The 26,774-nt window shown below is 32.8% G+C and overlaps 3 protein-coding genes across 4 annotated transcripts; all 3 read right to left on the reverse strand.

Moving 5' to 3' along the window:
- Positions 1 to 652: 652 nt before the first annotated feature.
- Positions 653 to 15,851, reverse strand: LOC135140781 (uncharacterized). The gene is made up of 7 exons (XM_064071457.1): positions 15,602 to 15,851; positions 14,031 to 15,527; positions 7,903 to 9,309; positions 7,616 to 7,855; positions 7,290 to 7,573; positions 7,174 to 7,243; positions 653 to 1,268 (listed from the first exon to the last, which is right to left on the reverse strand). Exons 1-7 carry the CDS (start codon positions 15,618 to 15,620, stop codon positions 739 to 741), a joined length of 4,047 nt encoding a protein of 1,348 aa, XP_063927527.1. The 5' UTR covers positions 15,621 to 15,851; the 3' UTR covers positions 653 to 738.
- A 231-nt stretch (positions 15,852 to 16,082) lies between these two features.
- On the reverse strand, positions 16,083 to 18,376 carry LOC135140871 (uncharacterized). Of its 2 annotated transcripts, XM_064071600.1 has the most exons (7): positions 18,174 to 18,263; positions 18,055 to 18,126; positions 17,890 to 17,998; positions 17,436 to 17,519; positions 16,865 to 17,382; positions 16,729 to 16,819; positions 16,083 to 16,670 (listed from the first exon to the last, which is right to left on the reverse strand). In XM_064071600.1, exons 2-7 carry the CDS (start codon positions 18,091 to 18,093, stop codon positions 16,153 to 16,155), a joined length of 1,359 nt encoding a protein of 452 aa, XP_063927670.1. In that variant the 5' UTR covers positions 18,094 to 18,126; positions 18,174 to 18,263; the 3' UTR covers positions 16,083 to 16,152. The 2 variants fall into 2 exon arrangements, with proteins under 2 accessions (XP_063927670.1, XP_063927669.1); XM_064071599.1 differs by having other exon boundaries at positions 17,890 to 18,126; positions 18,174 to 18,376.
- Positions 18,377 to 23,968: 5,592 nt separating this feature from the next.
- On the reverse strand, positions 23,969 to 25,624 carry LOC135140903 (uncharacterized). Its single transcript, XM_064071646.1, has 3 exons — positions 24,916 to 25,624; positions 24,434 to 24,838; positions 23,969 to 24,383 (listed from the first exon to the last, which is right to left on the reverse strand). The coding sequence occupies exons 1-3, from the start codon at positions 25,145 to 25,147 to the stop codon at positions 24,007 to 24,009; spliced, it is 1,014 nt and encodes a 337-aa protein (XP_063927716.1). The 5' UTR covers positions 25,148 to 25,624; the 3' UTR covers positions 23,969 to 24,006.
- Positions 25,625 to 26,774: the final 1,150 nt, after the last annotated feature.

The raw sequence follows: 26,774 nt of genomic DNA on the forward strand, positions 1-26,774 counted from the left end.
TCGACTTAGCAAAATCTCCCGTGGTGCCAATTTTTATACAATTTATCACGTGTAATTATCAGGTGTAATCTCTATGGCTCCGGTACTTATCGGGAGTTTGAACTCCATTTGTTTTGATGCAATTCTTTTATATAATATTTGAGTCGTTATCCTTGAGAGGTAATCGTAATCATTGTCATGAGGAGTCAGTCAACTCGCAAGAGTTCCGTTTTAAAGCATTCGGAAAAAACTGCAGTTGTATAACTGAAATCATTGTTGTTTACCTTGACAAGTAATTCGCTAATTTTAATAATGATCGGGGAAAAAAAGTCGGTAGTCCCACTATAGTAGGTAGTACCTGAAGATCGGGGTTCGTTGCTCCCAATCAAAACTCGATATCAGTCATTCTTTTGCTTGAAGGGTTCAAGGTGCATTGTATAAATACCCAGATCTGATAAATTTCGCATACAATGGAGTTACGGATGAGTGGTACCGAATTATAACATTCACCTAGATTTTTTGAGGACGATAACCGATAAGTTTGGCGAAATGTAGGTAAATCGTGATCACACACGGAGATCTTCAAATTTTCAGAAGGTACTGGCAGTACTTGGAATAATGGACACAAGGTTTTCGCAAAAGGTTTATTAACTTAAACTATTTCAGTGGCAACAATAAAAAAATATGAAACTTTGTTTGTAACAATTATACCTAAACGTAATACTGCAAGTGACAGTTCTTTGGTAATTCTAACCAGTCTTAGTACGACATCTCTTTGAGTTGTAGTTGCTCTAACACGACACGTGAATTTCCAGTTTTACCATTTTCCGTTTCCATATAGAACATAGAAGCCCTTCTAGGATCACGGAGTACCCATGCTTCAGTACCTTTCTTTTCCATACAACATTGCGTCCCCACGTCTACCATTTCCGGGGATTTAAAACCTTCCATTGCCCCTAATAACGAAATCTGCAAAATTTTTGCAGCCGTCTCCTTGTCGACACCGTCTTTAGAACCCAAAGCCTCAACAACCTCGTCCATAACCTCCGAAATGTCGTCCGACTCGCTACAAATACCCAGTGCCCGTAGAATCTGGAGGAGGATCCTCTCAAATCTATTGACACAGTTTTTTTGCGACACGAACGTAAACTTGAACTTTTTCTGCGACTTTAACAGTGGTGATGGGTGTCCTGGTGGCTTGGTGCGGGGTTGACGTGGTGGTACCACTCGAAGTGGCTTGGAAGTTTGAAAGGTCATCACATTGAGCGTCTTCAGGCACTGCAACATTACTAAAACTTACTTAGTAAAGTCACTGGAGTACAATCGCACGCAAATGTTTTGAGCCTATGCGCGGATCGTTTTTGCCTGCCCTCACCTATAAAATTTTATTGACAATAACGGGACGGACAGTAGTTATATATACATTTGGTAAGAAATATTTATGGCTCACACCAGTTCTCTGGAATTTGTCGGAGAAGATTTAGCAGGTAGTTGTTCCCATAAAATAATGGTCACTTTCGTTCGTGAGTAACGATGGTCCGGACATGAATTATTTTGCTTTCTAACATCTTTCGACCAATTGTTCCGTATAAAAAATTTCATCACTTTTTCAAATAAAATACTCTTAAAAAAAACGATATTGTCGTTGAGTGACATGTAACTGGCATAATAATAAAAACGTGCCATTTTTGTTAACTGATATTTTTTTCATAAATGTCGCAAAATTATTAAATTTGTCTAATCATCCCCACCAATAATGTGATGACTTCACTTCAAATTTATGCATAGTAAATGGGTTTTAAATTGTATACAGTAACATAGTCCTACACATGTAGTTTATGACTCCGTGTTGAGTTTTTATCCGAAACGTCCAGATTTTTGGAAAAAAAATCAAAATTATAAAACAATATTTTGCAATTTAATTTTGAATTTGCAAAATCGAATACTTTGAAATCTTGCAGATGTTTTAAAATCACGATAAACATGATACATTTTTAATTAAAATATATTTGCTTATCCTCTCTAAAAAATTTATGACGTCACCTCAAAATTTTGCAGAATAAATCCTATCTTAAATGTATAAAATATGATGAGTTTTATACTTGTGATTTATCACTGCATTAATATTTTTTAGATTTGGTTATACAGGGTGTCTCAAAAAAGTTAATGACTGATTCAATTTATTTTATTGAAGAAATCAAGAATAGCAAAACTGAATACTTTGAAAAATTGTAGATGTTTTGAAGTTTTTGTAAGCATGATAACTTTTTCGAAAATTTGATTAATCAAATATGCGCAAAATCAAAAATCGGAAAAACTGAAATTCACTAATGCAAAAAACAGAAAATCGAAAAATACAAATCGTAAAAATCGAAAATCTAAAAATGGCTAATCAAAAAATCGAAAATTCAATGAATCAAATACCTAGGTCGATCGAAAAGTGGAAATTCACAAACCTCAAAAATCGAAAATTGAAAAACGGGAAAACCAAAAAATCGAAAAGTCAAAAATTTGTAATATTGAAAATTAAAAAAATCAAAAACAAAAATTAAAAAAATCGGAAATTAAAATAATCAAAATATATAAAGTAAAAAAATTGCAAAGTCTAAAAACTGAAACGAACAGAAAAATCGAAAAAGCAAAAAATTGGAAAAACAAAAATTCGAAAAATCTAAAATCGAAAAAGTGGAAAATCGAAAATCTGAATAAAAAAACTTGGAAATTCTGAAAATTGGAAAATCGAAACCAAAAAATCGGAAAGCAACAAAATTGAAGTCTAACAGTTGAGAATGGAAAAATTGAAAAACCGAAAATTCTAAAAATCGACAATGGACAAATTGACAATCGCAAAATTTAAATTGAAAAATTGAACATAGAAAAATCGATGAATTGACAAATCGAAAATTCGACTACTCAAATTTTCTAAAAATCGAAAAATCATAAAACTGAAAAATCCAAAATTCTAATCATCGAAAGTCTGAAAACTGAAAATCGAAAATTCTGAAAAGCGGAAAATAGAATATCGAAAAATTTAAAAGAAAGAAAATTGAAGTCTAAAAACCGAAGAATGGAAAAATTAAAAATCAAAAATTTGAAAAATCAAAACCGAAAAATTCAAAGATTTAAAAGATAAAAAAATCGGGAAATCGAAAACTCGAAAATTTTAAAAATCTGAAATTTGAAAATACGGTAAACTGAAGACTTGGAAAACTGAAAATTTCCAAAAATAAAATGAGGAAAAATTCGGAAATTGAAAAATCGGAGCATTAAAAAATTGGAAAATCTGAAAATCGAAAATATCGAACATTTGAAAAATCTACAAATCGAAACATCGAAAAATAAAAAATTGAAATATCAAAAATCGAAGTCGCAAATTTGAAAAATAAAAAAATGGAGAAATCAAAATAGTCCAAAAACGAAAACTCGGAAAGTTGAAAATTGGCAATCGCAAAATTTAAATTGAAAAATTGAACATAGAAAAATCGATGAATTGACAAATCGAAAATTCGACTACTCAAATTTTCTAAAAATCGAAAAATCATAAAACTGAAAAATCCAAAATTCTAATCATCGAAAGTCTGAAAACTGAAAATCGAAAATTCTGAAAAGCGGAAAATAGAATATCGAAAAATTTAAAAGAAAGAAAATTGAAGTCTAAAAACCGAAGAATGGAAAAATTAAAAATCAAAAATTCGAAAAATCAAAACCGAAAAATTCAAAGATTTAAAAAGAAAATCGAAAAATCAAAAATCTGAAAATTGAAACTCGAAAATTTGGAAAATCGAAAAATAAAAAAATTGAAGTCTAAAAGCTGAAAAATGGAAAACTGAACAATCGAAAATTCGAAAATCAAATATCGAAAAATCGAAAAGCCGAAAAATCGAAAATTTGATAAATCAGATATGCGAAAAACAGAAAATCTGAAAATACAAAACTGGAAAATTAAAAATCTAAAAATGGAAAAACCGAAAATCGAAAATTCAATGAATCTAATACGTATGGCGATCGAAAAACTGGAAATTCACAAATCTGAAAAATCGAAAATTTGCAAGATTGAAAAACCGAGCATTGAAAAATCAAAAAACCGAAAAATGGAAAAATCAAAAATCGAAAAATAGGAAAACCGAAAATTCGAAAATTGAAAACTCTAAAAGTCGACAATTCAAAAATCAAAAAACTGGAAAAAAATAATCGAAAAATCGAAAAGTAAACAAATTGCAAAGCCTAAAAACTGACGAACAGAAAAATCGAAAAATCGTAAAATCAAAAAGTGGAAAATCGAATAATCGAAAGTTGAAAAATCGAAGATCGAAAAATAAAACAACCGAAAAATCGAAAAATTTTATGATTAATGGAAAATCGAAAATCGAGAATAGAATAATTAAAAAACCGGAAAATTGAAAAATCGGAAAGTAAAATATAGTCGAAAAATGCAAAAAAATTGCACAGTCTAAAAACTGACAAACAGAAAAATCGAAAAAGCAAAAAATTGGAAAAACAAAAATTCGAAAAATCTAAAATCGAAAAAGTGGAAAATCGAAAATCTGAATAAAAAAACTTGAAAATTCTGAAAATTGGAAAATCGAAAACCAAAAAATCGGAAAGTAACAAAATTGAAGTCTAACAATTGAGAATGGAAAAATTGAAAAACCGAAAATTCTAAAAATCGACAATCGCAAAATTTAAATTGAAAAATTGAACATAGAAAAATCGATGAATTGACAAATCGAAAATTCGACTACTCAAATTTTCTAAAAATCGAAAAATCATAAAACCGAAAAATTCAAAATTCTAATCATCGAAAGTCTGAAAACTGAAAATCGAAAATTCTGAAAAGCGGAAAATAGAATATCGAAAAATTTAAAAGAAAGAAAATTGAAGTCTAAAAACCGAAGAATGGAAAAATTAAAAATCAAAAATTCGAAAAATCAAAACCGAAAAATTCAAAGATTTTAAAAGAAAATCGAAAAATCAAAAATCTGAAAATTGAAACTCGAAAATTTGGAAAATCGGAAAGTAAAAAAATTGAAGTCTAAAAGCTGAAAAATGGAAAACTGAACAATCGAAAATTCGAAAATCAAATATCGAAAAATCGAAAATTTGATAAATCAGATATGCGAAAAACAGAAAATCTGAAAATACAAAACTGGAAAATTAAAAATCTAAAAATGGAAAAATCGAAAATCGAAAATTCAATGAATCTACGTAGGTCGATCGAAAAACTGGAAATTCACAAATCTGAAAAATCGAAAATTTGCAAGATTGAAAAACCGAGAATTGAAAAATCAAAAAACCGAAAAATGGAAAAATCAAAAATCGAAAAATAGGAAAACCGAAAATTCGAAAATTCATAATATTGAAAATTCTAAAAGTCGACAATTCAAAAATCAAAAAACTGGAAAAAAATAATCGAAAAATCGAAAAGTAGACAAATTGCAAAGCCTAAAAACTGACGAACAGAACAATCGAAAAATATCTAAACATGGAAAATCGAAAAATCGAAAATCGGAAAATGGAAAAAGCGAAAAATCGAAAATCGAAAACTCGAAAATTCGATGAAACAAATACTCGAAAAAGCAAAAAGTAAAAAAATTGCAAGGCCTAAAAATTGAAAAATCAAAAAATCGAAAAAACGACGATCGGAAAAAAATCAAAAAATCGAAAAGTGGAAAATCGGAAAGTCACAAAATTGAAATCTAAAAGCTGCAAATTGCAGAACCATAAAAACTGAAACAAACAGAAAAATCGAAAAACCACAAAAGCGGAAAAACGAAAATCGAAAAATCGCAAATCGAAAAATCGTAAAATCAGAAAATGGAAAATCGAATAATCGAAAGTTGAAAAATCGAAGGTCGAAAAATAAAACAACCGAAAAATCGAAAAATTTTATGATTAATGGAAAATCGAAAAATCGAGAATAGAATAATTAAAAAACCGGAAAATTGAAAAATCGGAAATCGAAGAATTAAAAACGTAAAATCGAGAATTAAAAAATCAAAAAAATCGGAAAGTAAAATATAATCGAAAAATGCAAAAAAATTGCAAAGTCTAAAAACTGACGAACAGAAAAATCAAAAAATCTAAAAATGGAAAGACGAAAAATCGAAAATTGGAAGAATGGCAAATTAAAAAATCGAAACATCGAAAAATCAAAAAAACGAAAAATTAAAAAATCGAAAAACGAAAAAACTGAAAACTCGAAAAATCAAAATACCGCAAATTTGAAAAATCAGAAAATTAGAAAGTAATAAAATCGAAAAGTTGATAGAAAAATGGAAACTGAAAAATCTAATTCGATGAAACTGTTGGTCGAAAAAACGAAAAATCGAAAATCGAAGTGACCTTTTTTTGAGACAGGCTGTATAAATAAATCTAAAAAATATTACTGCAATGATAAATCACAGGTATAGACTCATCATATCAAATTTTACGATAATGCATGCATTTTTTGGCGAAGATAAGCAAATACATTTTGATCGTGGCTTTGAAAGTATTCTTCGACTTTCGTTCCATTTCAAAATTTACTCTTTGTATATTTCAGTGGTCACAACGAGTTCACTAACTACGCTGAAGTATGCAAAGATTAAATTTGTCACCGAAAAGATGTCGGAACGGATAAAATAAAGCGTCAAATATGATTGATAAACTTTAAACCAAAATTAAGAAGTTTATAAACTAAACATTTTTTTTGCTTTTTGAAATGTAGTACACTTCAAAAAAAGTCCGTGACTTACTTTAATGTGAATTTTATAACTATGGTCGGCACAATTAGACCTAATATTAGTGTGATTTTGAGCATATTCTCGATGTTATTAGAGCAGGACAGGTTTTTTTTTTCTAACTAATTGACAAGATTTCAAAGTATTCAGTTTTGCAATTCTTGATTTCTTCAATAAAATAAATTGACTCAGTCATTATTTTTTTTTGAGTCACCCTGTATGTATAAACAAATCCAAAAAATATTAATGGAATGGTAAATCACAAGTATAGACTCATCATATTCTGAACATTTTAGATAGGGTATTTATAAAATTAAAACTAATTCAGGGTCAGAATTTGGTCAACACGTAAATTTCGTTGTAGTTTGAGCCTACCTACAAATTCTGCCCTTGGACGATTTGGACCGCCTCCTTCGGTGATGACCGGCAAAAATGATCCGCCCATAGGCTCAAAACATTTGCGTGCGCTACCTACTTTTGTCTTTTTGTTCTTGAACTCGAGTCCGTGCCTCGTCTAGTAGTACCAAAACCATTTCTGTCAAAACCTGAAAAAAACTTTTAACTTAAAGTATGAAATAGTGTGATGGTTACTTCAGTTTGGTCTGGTAGCGAATCAACCGTAGGTACCACTCTTAAATTGGCTTCATTGATTCCCAAAACGCGGCCTGGTGGTGATTTGTTTCGTCCGAAAATGTTCAACTCGTTTAAAAATGACGCTAGAGGTACCACCGGTGTACTCACTTCTTTGAGCGTCTCGCGAACCTCTTCTAAAAACGACTTTCTCTGTTCGAGGAGTTGCTTCTGGGAGTCTTCAGACAATCTAGATCTTGTGTCTCTTCCACGTGATCTTGATCTCGATCTAGAAGCCGATTTTTCTATAGAACGTGATTTGGAAGGATCACTAGAATGTTCGCTACCGCTTTGCGCCCGCTTCGCTCTTTTTGTTTCGAGCGAGATAGATCTAGACCTTGATTCGCTGCTTCTCTGATTTCGCTTCAAACTCCTTGACGATCTCGACGATCTAGATCTCGATCGTTCATCACCCGAGTCAGAAGATCTAGATTTGGTCTTTCGCTTCAACAATACACTTGGTGAAGAATCAAAAAAATCACTAGTAGAAGGTACGGCTTGTTCAGAAGTGGTACTTTGGGTTTTGTCTAGAAGTATAAGACGTAGATGACAATATAGATGGAGAAGATCTTACCACAAAGCGATTCGTTGATGAATTGTCCTAACTTCACGCGAAGAAACTGCTCCATGTCCAGTTTCCTGGACGGTACGTCGCAGCCTCTTACAACAATTTCCACTCTAGTCGGGTTCATTTTATACATGAGGTCGACAATAATGTTTCTTTTGAAAGCTTCTGCTTTGTTCCGCTTGAGGGTTTGTGACGTCACGGCAATTTCCTTTTCCATTTCGGTAATTCCGGCCGGAAATTTCGACAGTAGCGACTTGAGGACGCTAATTCTACCTTTCCACACGTCGCTGTTGGCAGCACAATTGTAACTAACTTGCTGAATTTCGGGCTTCCATTCCTCGTCGGTTACAGTGAAATGAAAAATCTTTCGTAAAACCTCAGGAGTGATACTCTCTAGACACGCAAGCCATTCGTCTAAACTACAATTATCGACCTTATTTATACTCAATTTACGGCACTGGGGTTGATTCAACACGTTATAGAGCAAAAGATCTTCATCTGAAGTAGTAATTATAGAGTGTCTACACCTCCAAGCGAAACTACCACCACACAAAGCAGAAGCTCCTTGTAGCACGTTTTTACAATGGTCAAAAGGATCTTGAACACACATGATTACGTTAACACTCAAATCTCTTCGTTGCTTAGCATAGTCGGAATAGCACGCCGGCAGGTCATACGGTTTCAAAAACCGCGTTTTTTCAATAGCGTAGCCGCAATACGGGGTGATCATAAAATAAAGATAGTCGAAATTGTCGTAAAATTTGAAAAAACCGTTCACCAAGTCAAAAAGTGACGCTTTTTGAAAATTCGAACGTGTTTTAAAATCCGGCTGCAAATCTTTGACGGCCGGAAGCTTGTATGGTTTTTGCTGGAGGTAGAAAATTACCAAAAGACACAACGAATAGGTGGATAAGCCCTCGGGACTCACTAGTTCATAGCAATGCGCCCAGTACGTTATCACTAGCAACAAAGTGTACACTTTATCCTCCAAGTTCATATAATTTTCTATCAGTCGTGCTCTTTTTACGACTACGTCGTTGACGTTTACGTGGCATAGAGTGTGCGTTTTGACGTGTCTGCACCAGATTTCGGCCGCTGCGATTATCTTGACGCTGTCGAATTTCCCGCTTTGGCGGATTACGTTTTGGATTAAGAAGATGGCGGAGTTGTGGGTTTCGGTTCCACCTACACACAGGTGTAGGAAACTGCTAAGAATGTCTAGGTTTGCGGTTGCCAGGTGGACGGTACTTCCAGGAAACCAGGGTAGTAGAATTGTGGCTAAGTCGTCACGCACGGTTTCCATGTGTTGGGTGTATTCCTCGAACTGGGTTTGCAATTTGGCGACTTGTTCAGCGAAAGTGTTGTCTTTTTGGATGAAGGCGTTCACCAGCAATTTCAAATCCGTGAATTTACCTTAAATAATAAAAAAAATGGTTGGAGGTTATTTTGATAGAACTTCCCTCGCCCCTGAACTGCAACCCAATAAATTGCCCTTATTTCTTTGGTTTTTTGATTTTTAAAGATTTTAGTTTTCCGATGGTTAAAATTTGTGCAATCGACCGAAAATTGGTCTCAAATCGTAGATACTCTTCCGCAAATTGCAAATCCGAAATCGCCTTCACGATATCTGTTCCAATAAACAACAAAAGTAAATTCAAAATTACCAAACATTTTCCAAAAAAGTGGTTAAAATTGGTTTAATCAACCGAAAATTGGTGTCAAATTGTTGATAATCTTCCACTGGTTACGAATCTTAAATCTCCGTCACGATGTCTGTTCCAATAAACACGAAAAGTGAATCCAAAGTTTCCAAAAATTTTTCAAAAAAGAGGTTAAAATTCCTTCAATATACCTAAAAACGGTGTCAAATTGTAGATAATAAGTCGCTGGTTACGAATCTGAAATCGCCGTCACGATATCTGTTCCAATGAACACACAAAGTGAATTCAAAATTTCCAAAAATTTTCCAAAAAAGTAGTTAAATTTGGTTTAATCGACCGAAAATTGGTGTCAAATTGTAGATAAGCTTCCGCTGGTTACGAATCTAAAATCGCCGTCACGATATCTGTTCCAATAAACACGAAAAGTCAATTCAAAATTTCCAAAAATTTTCTAAAAAAGTGGACAAAATTAGTTTAATCGACCGAAAATTGGTGTCAAATTGTAGATAATCTTCCGCTAGTTACGATTCTGCAATCGCCGTCACGATATCTGTTTTAATTAACACACAAAGTGAATTCAAAATTTCCAAAAATTTTCCAAAAAAGTGGTTAAAATTGGTTCAATTTACCGAAAATTGGTGTCAAATTGTAGAAAATCGTCCGCTAGTTGCGACTCTGTAATCGCTGTCACGATATCTCTTCTGATTAACACACGAAATGAATTCAAAATTTCCAAAAATTTCCCAAAAAATTGGTAAAAATTGGTTCAATTTACCTAAGATTGGTGTCAAATTGTGGATAATTTTCCATTGGTTACGAATCTGAAATCGCCGTCACGATATCTCGTCCAATAAAGACGAAAAGTCAATTCAAAATTTTTAAAAATTTTTAAAAAAGTGGTTAAAATTGGTTCAATTTCTCGGAAATTGGTGTCAAATTGTACATAAGCTTCCCCTGGTTACAAATCTAAAATCGCTGTCACGATATCTGCTCCAACAAACACGAAAAGTGAATCCAAAATTTCTAAAAATTTTCCAAAAAGTGGTTAAAATTGGTTTAGTCGACCGAAAATTGGTGGCAAATTGTAGATAAGCTTCCGCTGGTTATGAATCTAAAATCGCCGTCTCGATATCTGTTCTAATAAACACGAAAAGTGAATTCAAAATTTCCAAAAATTTTCCAAAAAAGTGGTTAAAATTGGTTTAGTCGACCGAAAACTGGTGTCAAATTGTGGATAATCTTCCGTTAGTTTCGATTCTGAAGTCGCCGTCACGATATCTGTTCTAATTAACACCAAAAGTGAATTCAAAATTTCCAGAAATTTTCCAAAAAAGTGGTTAAAACCGGTTCAATCTTCCGCTAATTACGATTCTGAAATCGCCGTCACGAAATCTGTTTTAATTAACACTCAAAGTGAATTCAAAATTTCCAAAAATTTTCCAAAAAAGTGGTTAAAATTGGTTTGATCCGCCGAAAATTGGTATCAAATTGTAGATAATCTTCGGATAGTTACGAATCTGAAATCGCCGTCACGATATCTGTTCTAATTAACAGAGAAAGTGAATTCAAAATTTCCAAAAATTTTCCAAAAAAGTGGTTAATTTTGGTTTAATCGACCGAAAATTGGTGTCAAATTGTAGATAATCTTCCGCTAGTTACGAATCTGAAATCGCCGTCACGATATCTGTTCTAATAAATACGAAAAGTGAATTCAAAATTTCCAAAAATTTTCCAAAAAAGTGGTTAAAATTGGTTCAATTTACCTAAAAATGGAGCCAAATTGTAGATTAAATGTCGCTGGTTACGATTCTGAAATCGCCGTCACGATATCTGTTCTAATTAACACACGATGTGAATTCAAAATTTTCCAAAAAAATGGTTAAAATTGGTTTAATCGGCCGAAAATTGGTGTCGAATTGTAGATAATCTTCCGCTAGTTACGGTTCTGCAATCGCCGTCCCGATATCTGTTCTAATTAACACACAAAGTGAATTCAAAATTTTCAAAAATTTTTCCAAAAAATGGTTAAATTTAGTTTAATCGACCGAAAATTGGTGTCAAATTGTTGATGATCTTCCGCTAATTACGAATCTGAAATCGCCGTTACGATATCTGTTCTAATTAAAACACGAAATGAATTCAAAATTTCCAAAAATTTTCCAAAAAAGTGATTAAAACTGGTTTAATCGACCGAAAATTGTTGTGAAATTGTAGATAAGCTTCCGCTGGTTACGAATCTAAAATCGCCGTCACGATGTCTGCTCCAATAAACACGTAAAGTTAATCCAAAATTTCCAAAAATTTTCCAAAAAAGTGGTTAAAATTACTTCGATTTACCCAAAAATGGTGTTAAATGGTACATAAACTTCCGCTAGTCACGAATCTGAAATTGCCGTCACGATATTTGTTCTAATTGACACACAAAGTGAATTCAAATTTTCCAAAAATTTTCCAAAAAAGTGGTTAAAATTGGTTTAATTTACGGAAAATTGGTGTCAAATTGTAGATAAATCTTTCATTAGTTACGAATCTGAAATCGCCGTCACGATTTCTGTTGTAATTAACACACAAAGTGAATTCAAAATTTCCAAAAATTTCCCAAAAACTGGTTAAAATTGATTCAATTTACCGAAAATTGGTGTCAAATTGTAGATAAGCTTCCGCTGGTTACGAATCTGAAATCGGGGTCACGATGTCTGTTCCAATAAACACGGAAAGTGAATCCAAAATTTCCAAAAATTTTCCAAAAAAGTGGTTAAAATTGGTTTAATCGGCCGAAAATTGGTGTCAAATTGTAGATAAGCTTCGGCTAGTTACGAATCTAAAATCGCCGTCACGATGTCTGCTCCAATAAACACGAAAAGTGAATCCAAAATTTCCAAAAATTTTCCAAAAGTGGTTAAAATTGGTTCAATTTACCGAAAAAAGTGGTTAAATTTGGTTTAATGGACCGAAAATTGGTGTCAAATTGTAGATAAGCTTCCGCTAGTTACGATTCTGAAATCGCCGCCACGAAATCTGTTCTAATTAACACTCAAAGTGAATTCAAAATTTCCAAAAAATTTTCAAAAAAGTGGTTAAAATTGGTTCAATTTACACAATTGCAGAATCGTAATTAACGGAAGATTATCTACAATTTGAGAGCAATTTTCGGTAACTTGAACCAATTTTAACCACTTTTTTGGAAAATTTTTGTAAATTTTGAATTCACTTTGTGTGTTAATTAGAACAGATATCATGACAGCGATTGCAGAATCGTAATTAGCGGAAGATTATCTACAATTTGACACCAATTTTCGGTAAATTGAACCAATTTTAACCACTTTTTTGGAAAATTTTTGGAAATTTTGAATTAACTTTGTGTGTTAATTAGAACAGATATCGTTACGGCGATTTCAGATTCGTAATTAGCGGAAGATTGTCTACAATTTGGCACCAATTTTCGGTCGATTAAACTAGTTTTAATCACTTTTTTGGAAAATTTTTGGAAATTTTGAATTCACTTTGTGTGTTAATTAGAACAGATATCGTGACGGCTATTTCAGATTCGTATCTAGCCGAAGATTATCTATAATTTGACACCAATTTTCGGTGGATTAAAACAATTTTAACCACTTTTTTGGAAAATATTTGGAAATTTTGAATTCACTTTGTGTGTTAATTACAACAGATATCGTGATGGCGATCTCAGATTCGTAACCAGTGGAAGATTATCTATGGTGTCAAATTGTAAATAATCTTCCGCTAGTTACGAATCTAAAATCGCCGTCACGATATATGTTCTAATTAACACACGAAGTGAATTCAAAATTTTCAAAAATTTCCCAAAAAAGTGGCTAAAATTGGTTTAGTCGACCGAAAATTGGTGTCAAATTGTAGATAATTTTCCGCTAATTACGAATCTGAAATCTCCGTAACGATATCTGTTCTAATTAACACACAAAGTGAACTCAAAATTTCCAAAAATTTTCCAAAAAGGTGGTAAAAATTGGTTCAATTTACCGTAAATTGGTGTCAAATTGTAGATAATCTTCCACTGGTTACGAATCTGAAATCGCCGTTACGATGTTTGCTCCAATAAACACGAAAAGTGAATCCAAAATTTCCAAAAATTTTCCAAAAAAGTGGTTAAAATTGGTTTAATCGACCGAAAATTGGTGTCAAATTGTAGATAAGCTTCCGCTGGTTACGAATCAAAAATCGCCACCACATCTGTTCCAATAAGCACGAAAAGTGAAATCAAAATTTCCAAAAATTTTCCAAAAAATGTGAACAATTAGCAAAGAAACTGAAAGCGGATTCGTATATTACAAGTACAGGAGTATATTTTTCTATAACATTCAAAAATCAATTAAAATTTGACAACAATCGATTCAGCAATTTCGGAGATTGCGTGTCTAACAAAAATAGACGGACAGACAGACAGACATTGTGCCGCCTTTTTCAAATACTTCACCTACTACAACTACCTACCTTGCGCAGCTTTCGCCCCATCCTGCCCCGACAAATACTTCTTCATGGCCATCTCCTTCAAAAACGCCACCATTTTCACCCGAAAATAGTGCTCAAAGTGCGTATCTCCATCCAACTTCTTAAAACACACATCCACCCGCCCCGGATTATTCCCAAACTTAACTTCAATAATAACCCCAGACTTCTTCGACGTCTCTTGCTTGGACCGCGCCCTAATATAACTCGTCGTCACATCAATCTCTTTACACATTTCACTCGAACCAGCGGACCACTCCGACTGCAAATCTTTCAAAACCTGGACACGACTTTCCCAAAAATCGTCCATATTTAATCCGCTACAGTTGTACAGATATTGGTGAGGTTTGACTCGCACGACTTTCATCTGATACCCGCAAATTCTGTCTAGAATCGAAGAAGTTACTTTGATCACGCAACTCGCCCATTCGTCCTCTGTAAACCCCTCAAGCTTATTAATCGTGAAACGTTGATTTTCGGAAAGACGCAACATGCTCGTCAAAAAGGGGCATTCTCGAGTAATCAGAGAGTTGCGACATTGTGACGTAAAATTCCCGCCGGAAGTGAGTGGGGTTCCGTTTAAAAAATTCAACGCGAGGTTGAACGGATCTTGAACGCACATCCCACAATCCACATCCAAGATTTTTTTTAAATCAATGTAGTGACCATAACATGACGGTAGTACACACGGTTTCAAAAAACACGTCTTGTCTAAAGCCAACCCACAAAATGGGGCCACCACGTACGAAACGTAGTCAAACGTGTCGTAAAATTTAAAAAGCCCGCTCACTAACTCAAAAATCGTTGCGTTTTTTAGGTCGGGAAACTCCATTTCGTTAGGGGTACACCATGTATGTTCTTCTTCGCGCAGACTTACCAACCCTGGAAGCTTGTACGGTTCTTGTTGTAAATAAAAAACCACTAGAAGGTACAACACGTAGGTGGAAAACCCCTGCTCTTGTACCACCCCGTGGTACTTAGCCCAGAATTTAAGCGTCAACAACAAGGGGCGAATTTTCTCATCCAGACTTAAGTAATACTTGATTAATTCCGTGCTGCGCATGACCGACTTGTTTATGCTCAAAAAGCACGTTATCTGAGTTGCGGTGTGTCTGCATTTCAGCTGCGGAAATTGGCCTCTTGCGGTCACCAAAATGTTATCGAATTTGCCGCAACAGGAAATAACGGTGCGGAGTAGTTGTAACGACGTTTGTTCGGTTGTGGTGATTTCCACGTTCCCGACGTAGACATCAAGGGGGCTGCCGGGGACGTCGAGGTCTAGGGCGGCGGACCCGAAGAGGCGGATTTCGATTCCGGGGTAAACGGGGACCAGAAGGGTTGTTAAATCGTCGAGGACGTGGTCCCGATTGGTGGCAGTTTTGGATTGGATCACGTCCTGCAGAATGTCGAGTTGTTGGGCGAAAGGGAAGGTTTTTTGGCGGAGGGTGCTGATAATGCGCGCGGTGAGGGTGGAATAGTCGGCTGAAAGATGGTGTATAATTGGTTGCCTACCTCTCACAACTACTAAAAAGCACGTATTTGTAAAAAGTACTCACAATCGACTTGTTCACCCATTTTAGAGCATATTTGAAAGCTTGTCCATCAATGTCAGGACCCAGTTTACACAAAATCACCACCACTTCACGTTTAATAACAATTTATTTCAACTAAATCAGCAATTTGTGGGTGAAATGGATATGAAGTTGATAAGGTGGCACTTCCACATTTCGATTATTTTTATCACGTAAAACCACCACTCCACGAATTTCTAGCGACCGTCATTTGAAAAAATAGCCGTACTTTACCAACTTTTTTCAAACTGATTGTTTAAAATATAAACAAACAACCACTTTAGTGGTTCTCGGTTTGTGAGAACCACGTGACTCAGGCGCCTCCGTATTGGCCACTACATCCCGCGCCGCAGCTCATTGGTTCAAAAGAACTTCGCGCCTTTTAAGCCCAATCAGATTAGAGAGCGCGCAGTGTCTAAACCACCGGCGCCGGTAACTTAAAACCCCCCGGGAGTAAAAAACCCCAAAAAACTTAATCTGTACTTCCAAAAATATACAAAAATAGTAGAACAATTAAAATATCACTCTTTAACAAATCAACACTTGCGCGTTTGTCTTAATTTCTTGCCATTTTCTTCAGATCGATTTTTGCTTCCTAACACGTACTCAGTCTTGGTTAAAGTCTTTGGTAAAAACTTGATTTGCACACCCACGTTTCTTCGTTCTATACACTGCGTGCCCACGCTTGCCACCCGTTTTTTACTTTCGTTATTACCACATTCCGAACTTAGCAACGAAATCTGCAGCATTTTCGCCGCGATTTCGTCGTTAATAATGGCACCGGAAGTCAAATCGTGGGCAACTGAGTCAATAAGAGCTTGAACGTCGTGTGGCTCTTTCAAAAATCCGACGAAATCGAGAATCTTGAGGAGGGAGTCCGCGAATGGACTTCTCGCGGGACTTTTCAAAGGTGAAGTAAAACTAAACTTGACCACGTTTTTGACTAGGGGGGATGTGAATAGTTGGGGTTTAGGTGGCGTTGGTGGTGGTAAACGAAGCTTTTTGAGGTGTTGGTTGTTCATAACTCTGAGGGCTTCTTTACATTGAGAGAGTACTGAAAGTGGTACCAAGGCGGCTTATTTCATATATAATTAAAAAAAAAACGTACTTACTTTTGTTTTTTTTCTTGTTTGGTTGCGATTGGACATTTTTTCCTAGGATGGCTAGATAATCAGAAAGACTGATTTTCTTGTCAGCGAGAAGCTACAACGGGTATTATTTTAAGCAAACTCGAGTCTGAGTACTTACTTTATTCAAGTGTTGCGGTGTTTGCTTAGTACTACTTTGGGTACTAGTTAACAGTCCTGGGTCACTCTGTGGTACTTCCGTCTCCCCCAGTTGATAAATAAGTGGAGGAGGGGCTGGATAAGACACGTTAAACCCAGACAAACTATAAGAATTAGCTGCCGGCATCCCGGGACTACCGAGTGCGTTCAACTTATCCCGAATTTCCTCCAAAAACGATTTTTTTCTCGGTCGGGGACTCCTACTTCTTCTTCGTGCCCGCTTCGGTCTTCTTCGTTCGTGCGATTTCGATCGTGATCTGGATCTAGAGCGTCTGCGCCGTCCATCGTACGAACTAGAACTAGATCTAGAATCTCTGCCCCGACTGTTCACACAGTGCAGACGATTTTCCAGTTCGTCGTAAATAATTTCACCGTCTTCAAGCGTTTCGGAATTGTGTCGGGATTCTTCGTCACTCTTCGCGATGACGAACTGGCCGGAAGAATTAACTTCATACGTAGTGATTTTGTCATTGGTCGCATCTAGAAATGAATAGAATTAGAATCTGTCAACACTATTTTTTAAATAGTGCCACCGTTTTCTTCCACTTCTGGAACATGAGAGCTTAGAGGGGTAGTTGCACCATTTTCACTAATGTCGTCGTTTTCTTGCGTCGTGTCTAAAAATGACATCAGTATAAATTTTTACGAACTGAAAGTACAAATAAAATCGCGGGAGAAACTATGACTTGCTTCAGTATGAACAACGTACCTGGAGCCTCAACAACCGTTCTCTAATAATCTGGAGTGGGAAACTTTCAAAAGTCGCTTGAAGCTAGAAGAGATTTTATTTAATTTTGATTATTTGGGTGGAACTTTTTTTTATTTTGGGGATAGAAATCCAGAGCGAATTGTTGAGGCTTATATAACTTCTAAAATAGCGTTGTTTTATCAAAATTTCTACTAAAAAAACGACGTCACAATGTTTTTGCAGGGAATAAACAGACACATTTTGCTTACTTCTTTATTTCTACTTGTTTTACCACTTACTTGTGTCCGCTTTTAAATTCGTCGTGTTCTTCACCTTCCACAAGATTGTCATTTTGTTGCCAAACAGTGTGTGATCTTGGTGCGCAATAACCGAATGGGATATTCGATGCTGAAAATCATAATATAATAAAACTAGGTTCTTTTTCGCGTCAATTACGTCCACACGTTTCGTTTTGATTGTACCAAACTGTCCGAAATATTCATGCGCTTCGTCGATTTGCCACTTTTCCAAGATTCCTGGAAATTTATTTTTTAAACGGTGCCCGAATTTGGAGCTTACAAACCTCTGATGAGGAGTCCGGCCGGGGTATTTTTCACGTGTTCGTTTCCGTAGACGTGATGGCCCCATGCACTACTAGGGAGCGGAATTTTGCAGAATTTACACTGTACTAAGTCTGTGTTCGACATAACTGCCACTTTATTTACATTGTTTAAAATTATAAAAGAAAAAGTTTTGTTTATTTGAGGTTAGCAGTGTGTTGTGACATGACATATGTTTTTAATTAGTGACGGCGGAAAGAAGCGGCGCGATTGGTCGATTTGAATTCGACTGAAGTGTTGATTGGCGGGCATATGATCAACAAGTATCGGCAACTGGTGTCTAAGGTTCCGATATCGGTATTCTATTTTTAACGCTACTTTTAGCACAATTTTGGTATACTACGTACGGTGAGAGCAATCAATTTCTGGCTTCAAGTTGATGTTTTTTCTACAAAAATCTCTCTTAATTATAGAAAACGACGTCTATTATCATTGTGGCTTTGTATTCTCCTGAAAATTGTTTGAAACATCTCCGTTGATAGTAATTTTGATGTTCAACTCGATAAATCGAGTTATAAAAAAATTGAAAAATCGAAAAATAAAACTTTCGGAAAAAGGAAAAATATACAAGAATTAAAAAATCGAAAAATCGAAAAATAGGAATATTGAAAAATCCCAAAACTGAAACAAATATACAAAATCGAAAATTAAAAATTAGCCAACCGAAAATTCCAAAAATCGAAGAACTGAAGAACTGAAAAATCGAAACTGCGAATTCGAGAAACCGGAAAATAAAAAAATATGTATTCATTGAAAAATCGGAAAACTGAAAATTTAGCAACGTCAAAATTTGAAAAATTGGAAAATAGAGATATTGAAGAACTGGAAAATCAAAAAATCCAGAAATCGAAACATGTAAAATTTAAAACATTGAACAATTGAAATATCGCAAAATTTAAAAATGGAGAAATTCAAACATCAAAGAATCAAAAAAGAAAAATTGGAAAATCTAAAACTTAAAAATAGAAAAACTGAAAAATCGAAACATGGAAAAATTGGAAAATCGAAATAGAAAAAAAATGAGAAATTGATAAATTGAGAAATTGAACAATCAAAACATGCAAACATCTGAATTCGATAAATCGAGAAATAAAAAAAAATGAAAAATTAAAAAAAAAAAAAACATCGAAAAGTTGAAAAAAATTAAGAAATCGAAGTACAAAACTCTCGAAAATTTGTAAAAACTTAAGTTTAATGAAAAATTGAAAATCCGAAAAGTAAAAAGGGGGTGGAAACCCAAAAACTGCAAACTGAAACATTTTAAAATTGGAAAATCGACGAAATGGAATCGATTAGCCTGAAAATTTGAAAAATCGAATAAACGAAAAATTGTAAAATCGAAAGAAACAACAAACAATAAAGGAAATGAAAAAACGAAAAATTCTGATATTAAATCGAAAAAGGGAAAAATCAAAAATTGAGGAACTGAAAAATCGAAAAATGAAAAACTGTAATATTGAAAAATTGCCAAGTTTCCGAAAAACTGAAGGAACGAAAAATTGAAAATTTTGGAAGTCGAGAAATTATAAAATTGAAAAATCAAAAATAAAAAGCGAAAAATTACAAAATGAAAACTTGAAAAATCTTAAGAACCGAAAAGTGAAAAAAAAAAAAGAAATATATATTATGAAATAGAAATATTGAAAATTAAAGAAAATCGGAAAATCGGAAGACTGGAAATCCAAAAACTGCAAAGCGAAAAATTTAAAAATTGAAAAATGGACGAACTGAAAATTCAAAGCCTGAAAATTTGAAAAATTGAATAAACGAAAAATGGGAATATCGGAAGAAACAACAAAAATTAAGGAAATGAAAAAACAAAAAATTGTGATATAAAATCGAAAAAATGAAAAATAAAAAAATCAGGAAAATGCAAAATAAAAATCGAGGAGCTGAAAAATTTAGGGGACGAAAAATTGAAAAATTAAAAATCGAGAATGTGAAAAATGGAAAAATGAGAAATTGTAATATTTGAAAAATTGGAAAATTTGGAAGTCGACAAACTGTAAAATTGAAAAATCAAAAATAAAAAAACGAAAAAGTGCAAGTATAATAAAAACTTGAAGAATGTAAAAAGTGAAAACCAAACTTGAAAATTTGAAGAAGAATTGAAAAAAACCTGAAAATTTGAAAAATTGAATAAACGAAAAATTGCAGAATCGAAAGAAACAACAAAAAATAAAGGAAACGAAAAAACGAAAAATTGTGATATAAAATCGAAAAAGTGAAAATTAAAAAATCGGGTAAATGAAACATAAAAATCGGAAACAAAAAATTGGAAAAGGGAAAAATTAAAAACTGAGAAACTGAAAAATGGAAAAATGAAAAACTGATGCAAACCGAAAAATTGAAGGAACGAAAAATTGAAAATTTTGGAAGTCGAGAAATTGTAAAATTGAAAACTCAAAAATAAAAAACGGAAAATTACAAAATGAAAACTTGAAAAATCTTAAAAATCGAAAAAGTGAAAAAATAAAAAAAAATATGTATTATGAAATAGAAATATTGAAAATAAAAAAAAAATGGAAAATCCAAAAAATAAAAAATGGAAAATTAGAAATATGTATTGAAAAATCCCAAAACTGAAACAAATACCCAAAATCGAGACTTTAAAAAATTAGCCAACCGAAAAATCCAAAAATCGAAAAATTGAAGAACTAAAAAATCGAAACTCAGAATTCGAGAAACGGGAAAATCAAAAAAAAATATATTAATTGAAAAATCGGAAAACTGAAAATTTAGCAACGTCAAAATTTGAAAAATTGGAAAATAGAAATATTGAAGATCTGGAAAATCAAAAAATCCGGAAATCGAAAAATCTAAATGGAGAAATCCAGACATCAAAGAATAAAAAAAAAATTAAAAATCGAAACATCGAAAAATTGGAAAATCGAAAAACCGAGAAATCCAAAAATTGAAACATCGAGAAATAGAAAAAAATTTGAGAAATTGATAAATTGAGAAATTGAACAATCGAATGGAGAAAATGAAAAATAAAAATCAGGAAAATGCAAAATGAAAATCGGGGAGTTGAAAAAAAAATCGAATAAACGAAAAATTGTAAAATCGAAAGAAACAACAAAAAATAAAGGAAATGAAAAAACGAAAAATTGTGATATAAAATCGAAAAAGTTAAAATTTAAAAATCGGGAAAATGAAAAATAAAAATCGGAAACAAAAAATTGGAGAAGGGAAAAATAAAAAATTGAAAAACTGAAAAATCGAAAAATGAAAAACTGTAATATTGAAAAATTACAAAATGAAAACTGGAAAAATCTTAGAGAATCAAAAAAAGTGAAAAATAAAAAAAAAGAAATATGTGTTATAAAATGGAAATATTGAAAATTAAAGAAATTGGAAAATCGGAAGACTGGAAAACCAAAAACTGCAAAGTAAAAATTTAAAAATTGAAAAATGGACGAACTGAAAATTTGAAAAATTGAACAAATGAAAAATCGTAAAATCGAAAAAAACACAGAAAATAAAGGAAATGAAAAAACGGACAATAAAAATTCGCCACATTGGAAAATAAAAATCGGGAACATGAAAAATTGTGGAAACGAAAAATTGAGAAACTGAAAATTCGAAAAATTGAAACGAAAAAATGAAAATTTGTGACATTAAACCGAGAAAATGAAAACTAAAAAAATCGGGAAAATGAAAAATAAAAATCGAGAACTTGAAAAATTGAGGAAACGAAAAATTGAAAATGACAAAAATTAAAAACTGAGAATGTGAAAAATCGAAAGAAACAACAAGAAATAAAGGAATTGAAAAAATGAAAATTTGTGACTTAAAACCGAGAAAATGAAAATTAAAAAAAAATCGGAAAAATGAAAACTAAAAATCGAGAACTTGAAAAATTGGAAATGACAAAAATTAAAAACTGAGAATGTGAAAAATCGAAAAATGAGAAACTGCAATATCGAAAAATTGCAAAATTAAAAAATTGAAAAATTTAGAAGCCAAGAAACTGTAAAATTGAAAAATGTCAAAAGTGAAAATCAAACATGAAAATTTGAAGAAACGAAAATTTGAAAATTAAAGAAATTGGAAAATCGAAAGACTGGAAATCCAAAAACTGCAAAGTAAAAATTTAAAAATTGAAAAATGGACGAACTGAAAATTCAAAGCCTGAAAATTTGAAAAATTGGAAAATCGAAAGAAACAACAAAAATTAAGAAAATGAAAAAACAAAAAATTGTGATATAAAATCGAGAAAATGAAAATTAAAAAATCAGGAAAATGCAAAATAAAAATCGAGGAGTTGGAAAATTTAGGGACGAAAAATTGAAAAAGGGAAAAATTAAAAATCGAGAATGTGAAAAATGGAAAAATGAGAAATTGTAGTATTGAAAAATTTGGAAGTCGACAAACTGTAAAATTGAAAAATCAAAAATAAAAAAGCGAACAAGTGTAAGTATAATAAGACTTGAAAATTTGAAGAAAAATTGAAAAAAAACTGAAAATTTGAAAAATCGAATAAACCAAAAATTGTAAAATCCAAAGAAACAACAAAAAATAAAGAAAATGAAAAAACGAAAAATTGTGATATTAAATTGAAAAAGTGAACATTAAAAAATCGGGAAAATGAAACTGAAAATTCAAAGCCTGAAAATTTGAAAAATTAAACAAATGATAAATTGTAAAATCGAAGAAAATAAAGGAAATGAAAAAACGGACAATTGTGATATAAATCGAGAAAATAAAAATTAAAAATTCGCCACATTGAAAAATACATGAAAAATTGTGGAAACGAAAGATTGAGAAAGTGAAAATTCGAAAAATTGAAAAATCGAAAGAAACAACAAGAAATAAAGGAATTGAAAAAATGAAAATTTGTGACTTAAAACCGAGAAAATGAAAATTAAAAAAATAGAGAAAATGAAAAATAAAAATCGAGAATTTGAAAAATTGAAAATGACAAAAAACTGTGAAACATCGAAAAATGAGAAACTGCAATATCGAAAAATTTAAAAAAGTGCAATTCGAAAAATTGAAGAATTTAGAAGTCAAGAAACTGTAAAATTGAAAAATGTTAAAAGTGAAAATCAAACATGAAAATTTGAAGAAACGAACATTTGAGAAACTGAATAAATAAATAATTGTAAATCGAAAGAAACAACAAAAAAATAAAGAAAATAAAGAAACCAAATACGTAATACCGGACTCCAAGAGCGAGGAAAGTGCTGTCTAAACAACTTTAGACCAATTTTTATAATTCTACAATTTACATAGAGCATCAAAAATAAAACACTGATAGCTTTCGAATAATTTTGAATGTGTTGTGCTATTTTTTTTTAATTCCACCAATATTCTCCATTTTGACAAAAGGACGAAGAATCGAAACTTGGAGAGTTATACAAAACGAGTAAAATTTGAAGCCTCTTTTGTTAGGGCAGGTATTTTACTTTTGTTTATTTGAGGTTAGAAAGAAATGTTGCGAACTTGTGAATGACCTTTTCAATTTACGGGATTGGTCAATTTGAATTCGTCTGCAAGCTTTGATTGGTGGATACACCGTCAACAAGCATGCAGCGACTGGTGTCTAAGGTTCCACTATCGGTATCTGATCCGTCATTAAACTTTCAAGAATGAAAAATGAAGACTGAAATTAATGTATCAGCTGATTGAACGAAATCTTTAATTTAAAGGTAAGAAGGGGCGAACTATTTCAAATTAATAAAAACAGACAAAATTGTGTTTAATTTTAAACGTTATTAAAAATACAACAATCATTAACAAACGACAAAAAGCGTATACTTTGTTTTTAAATGTCACAATCTCGAGTTATTTTCAAAAATCACCGTTATCATCACTTGTAGACTGTACCGCGCCATCTACAACTTTTTTTTCACTAGGCTTAGAAATTAATAGCGAGATCTGTAAAAGCCTCGCTATGAGAGTCTTATTCATCACAGCACCAGAGGCCACATCCTCAGTGACCAAATCTATCACATCTGAAACATCGTTTGATTCATCTATAATCCCGACGGAACGAAGAATGGAGAGAAGACAGTCAGAGAACCGAGTTCTCGAAGCCGACGTACAATTAAACCTTATGTTTGTTCTAAATAAGGGCGACATGCGACCTTGAGAAGCGAACTGTGGTTGAAGTCGTTTCGGTCGTTGGTAAGTCATGACCCTGAGGACTTGTTCGCATTGAGAAAGTACTGAAAATGTTCGTTTTAAATTAAAAAAAATAATAATAACCAAAACTTACTTTTGTCCTTTTGCTCTTGAACTGATTCTAAGGTTAGTGGAACGTTTTCCCCAGAGCGCCTCCTCTTTTTAGGACGACATGAATTGATAGAATCCTGGGAGTCGTCACTGGAACAAAAAGCACGTTTTCTCTTTTCAGATGCCGCATTATCTTCATCAGAAACCCAGCCGAGATCTAAACCCTCCAAAAAACTGTCTCTGTTAAAGTCCTGGAAAAAATCTGCCGGGACGTCTTCAACTTCGTCGTCGCTGACGTTTCCGGCTTTAATTTCTGTATTTCTTGAAGAGTTTTCTTCTTTGATTATAACATTTTCCGTGTTGCTATGAGTGAATTCACTTTTTGGTACGATATTTGCTAACTCGGGGCTCGTTACGTCGGGTTTTACATCGATATCTTGCGTGGTGTCTGAAAATTAGTAAATTTGTTGGTTCATCCTCTGTGACGTCACGTGACGATTTTACTAGCCTGTGACTTAGACCTACCTGGCGACGCAAAAACCGCGCTTGGCTTATCCACTTCGTCCAAATATTTGATAATTTTCAAGTAAAGAAAATTATCGAAGTGTTTTTTGTGGTTGTTCATTCGTAGCCGCGTGAAGTGAGCCTTTGATTTTTTGTCAAACGTGACGGTAATCCGAGCAGGGCGTTTATAGTCTTTGACCACGCCTGGGTTTTGGCTCAAAATTAGCGCCGTAACGGCAATCTCTTTTTCCATATCGGTAGCGTTTGGTGATAACTTTGGTAACAGGGTTTTTAGAGCTGTGGATCTATTTTGCCAAAGATCGTGAGTACCTGCACACGTAAAAGCAATTTCTGAGGGAGTTCGTTTTACGCTTACTTCGTAACAAAGAATCTTATGTAGGATGTCAACGGTGACTTCCTCGATAGTCGTTTTCCATTGGTCTTCACTGAATCTGCTTGGTTTTTCTAGAGTGAAGCACTTTGGACTCGTGTTGAGAAGTACCTTTGAAAGTAAACCTGATTTTGTTTGACTGAAGTTTGAAACGGTGCGACACCAAGCAATAAAATTCCCTCAGTAAGTGAGCGAAGTTTTGGATAAAAGATTGACCGAGTGTTCAAAGGGGTCTTGTACACAAATACCGTGACCTACATCGATACAACCATCTTGACACATATAGTTAGAGTAACAAGATGGAAGCTCATACGGTTTGATAAAACTTTCCATGGTGATCAGCTGGCCACAAAATGGCGCAATCACGTACGAAAAGTAATCAAAACGGGAGTAGAATTTGAAGAATTTAGTGACAAACTTGAAAATTTGAAGAAAAATTGAAAAAAAACTGAAAATGTGAAAAATGGAATAAACGAAAAATTGTAAAATCGAAAGAAACAACAAAAAATAAAGGTAATAAAAAAACAAAAAATTGTGAAATAAAATCGAAAAAGGGAAAATTAAAAAATCGGCAAAATGAAAAATAAAAATCGGAAACAAAAAATTGGAAAAGGGAAAAATTAAAAATTGAGAAACTGAAAAATCGAAAAATGAAAAACTGGTGCAAACCGAAAAATTGGAGGAACGAAAAATTGAAAATTTTGGAAGTCGAGAAATTGTAAAATTGAAAACTCAAAAATAAAAAACGGAAAATTATAAAATGAAAACTTGAAAAATCTTAAGAATCGAAAAAGTGAATAAAATAAAAAAAAATATGTATTATGAAATAGAAATATCGAAAATTAAAAAAAATGGAAAATCCAAAAACTAAAAAATCGAAAATTAGAAATATGTATTGAAAAATCCCAAAACTGAAACAAATACCCAAAATCGAGACTTTAAAAAATTAGCCAACCGAAAAATCCAAAAATCGAAGAATTGAAGAACTGAAAAATCGAAACTCAGAATTCGAGAAACGGGAAAATAAAAAAAAATATATTAATTGAAAAATCGGAAAACTGAAAATTTAGCAACGTCAAAATTTGAAAAATTGGAAAATAGAAATATTGAAGATCTGGAAAATCAAAAAATCCGGAAATCGAAAAATCTAAATGTAGAAATCCAGACATCAAAGAATAAAAAAACCAAAATTCGAAAATCTAAAACTTAAAAATCGAAACATCGAAAAATTGGAAAATCGAAAAACCGAGAAATCCAAAAATTGAAACATCGAGAAATAGAAAAAAATTGAGAAATTGATAAATTGAGAAATTGAACAATCGAATGGAGAAAATGAAAAATAAAAATCAGGAAAGTGCAAAATAAAAATCGGGGAGTTGAAAAAAAAATCGAATAAACGAAAAATTGTAAAATCGAAAGAAACAACAAAAAATAAAGGAAATGAAAAAACGAAAAATTGTGATATAAAATCGAAAAAGTGAAAATTTAA

Source organism: Zophobas morio, unplaced genomic scaffold, assembly GCF_036711695.1.
Source record: "Zophobas morio isolate AGI-343-1 ecotype UQ-CSIRO unplaced genomic scaffold, CSIRO_AGI_Zmor_V1 ptg000041l, whole genome shotgun sequence".
NCBI classification, from domain to species: domain Eukaryota; kingdom Metazoa; phylum Arthropoda; class Insecta; order Coleoptera; family Tenebrionidae; genus Zophobas; species Zophobas morio.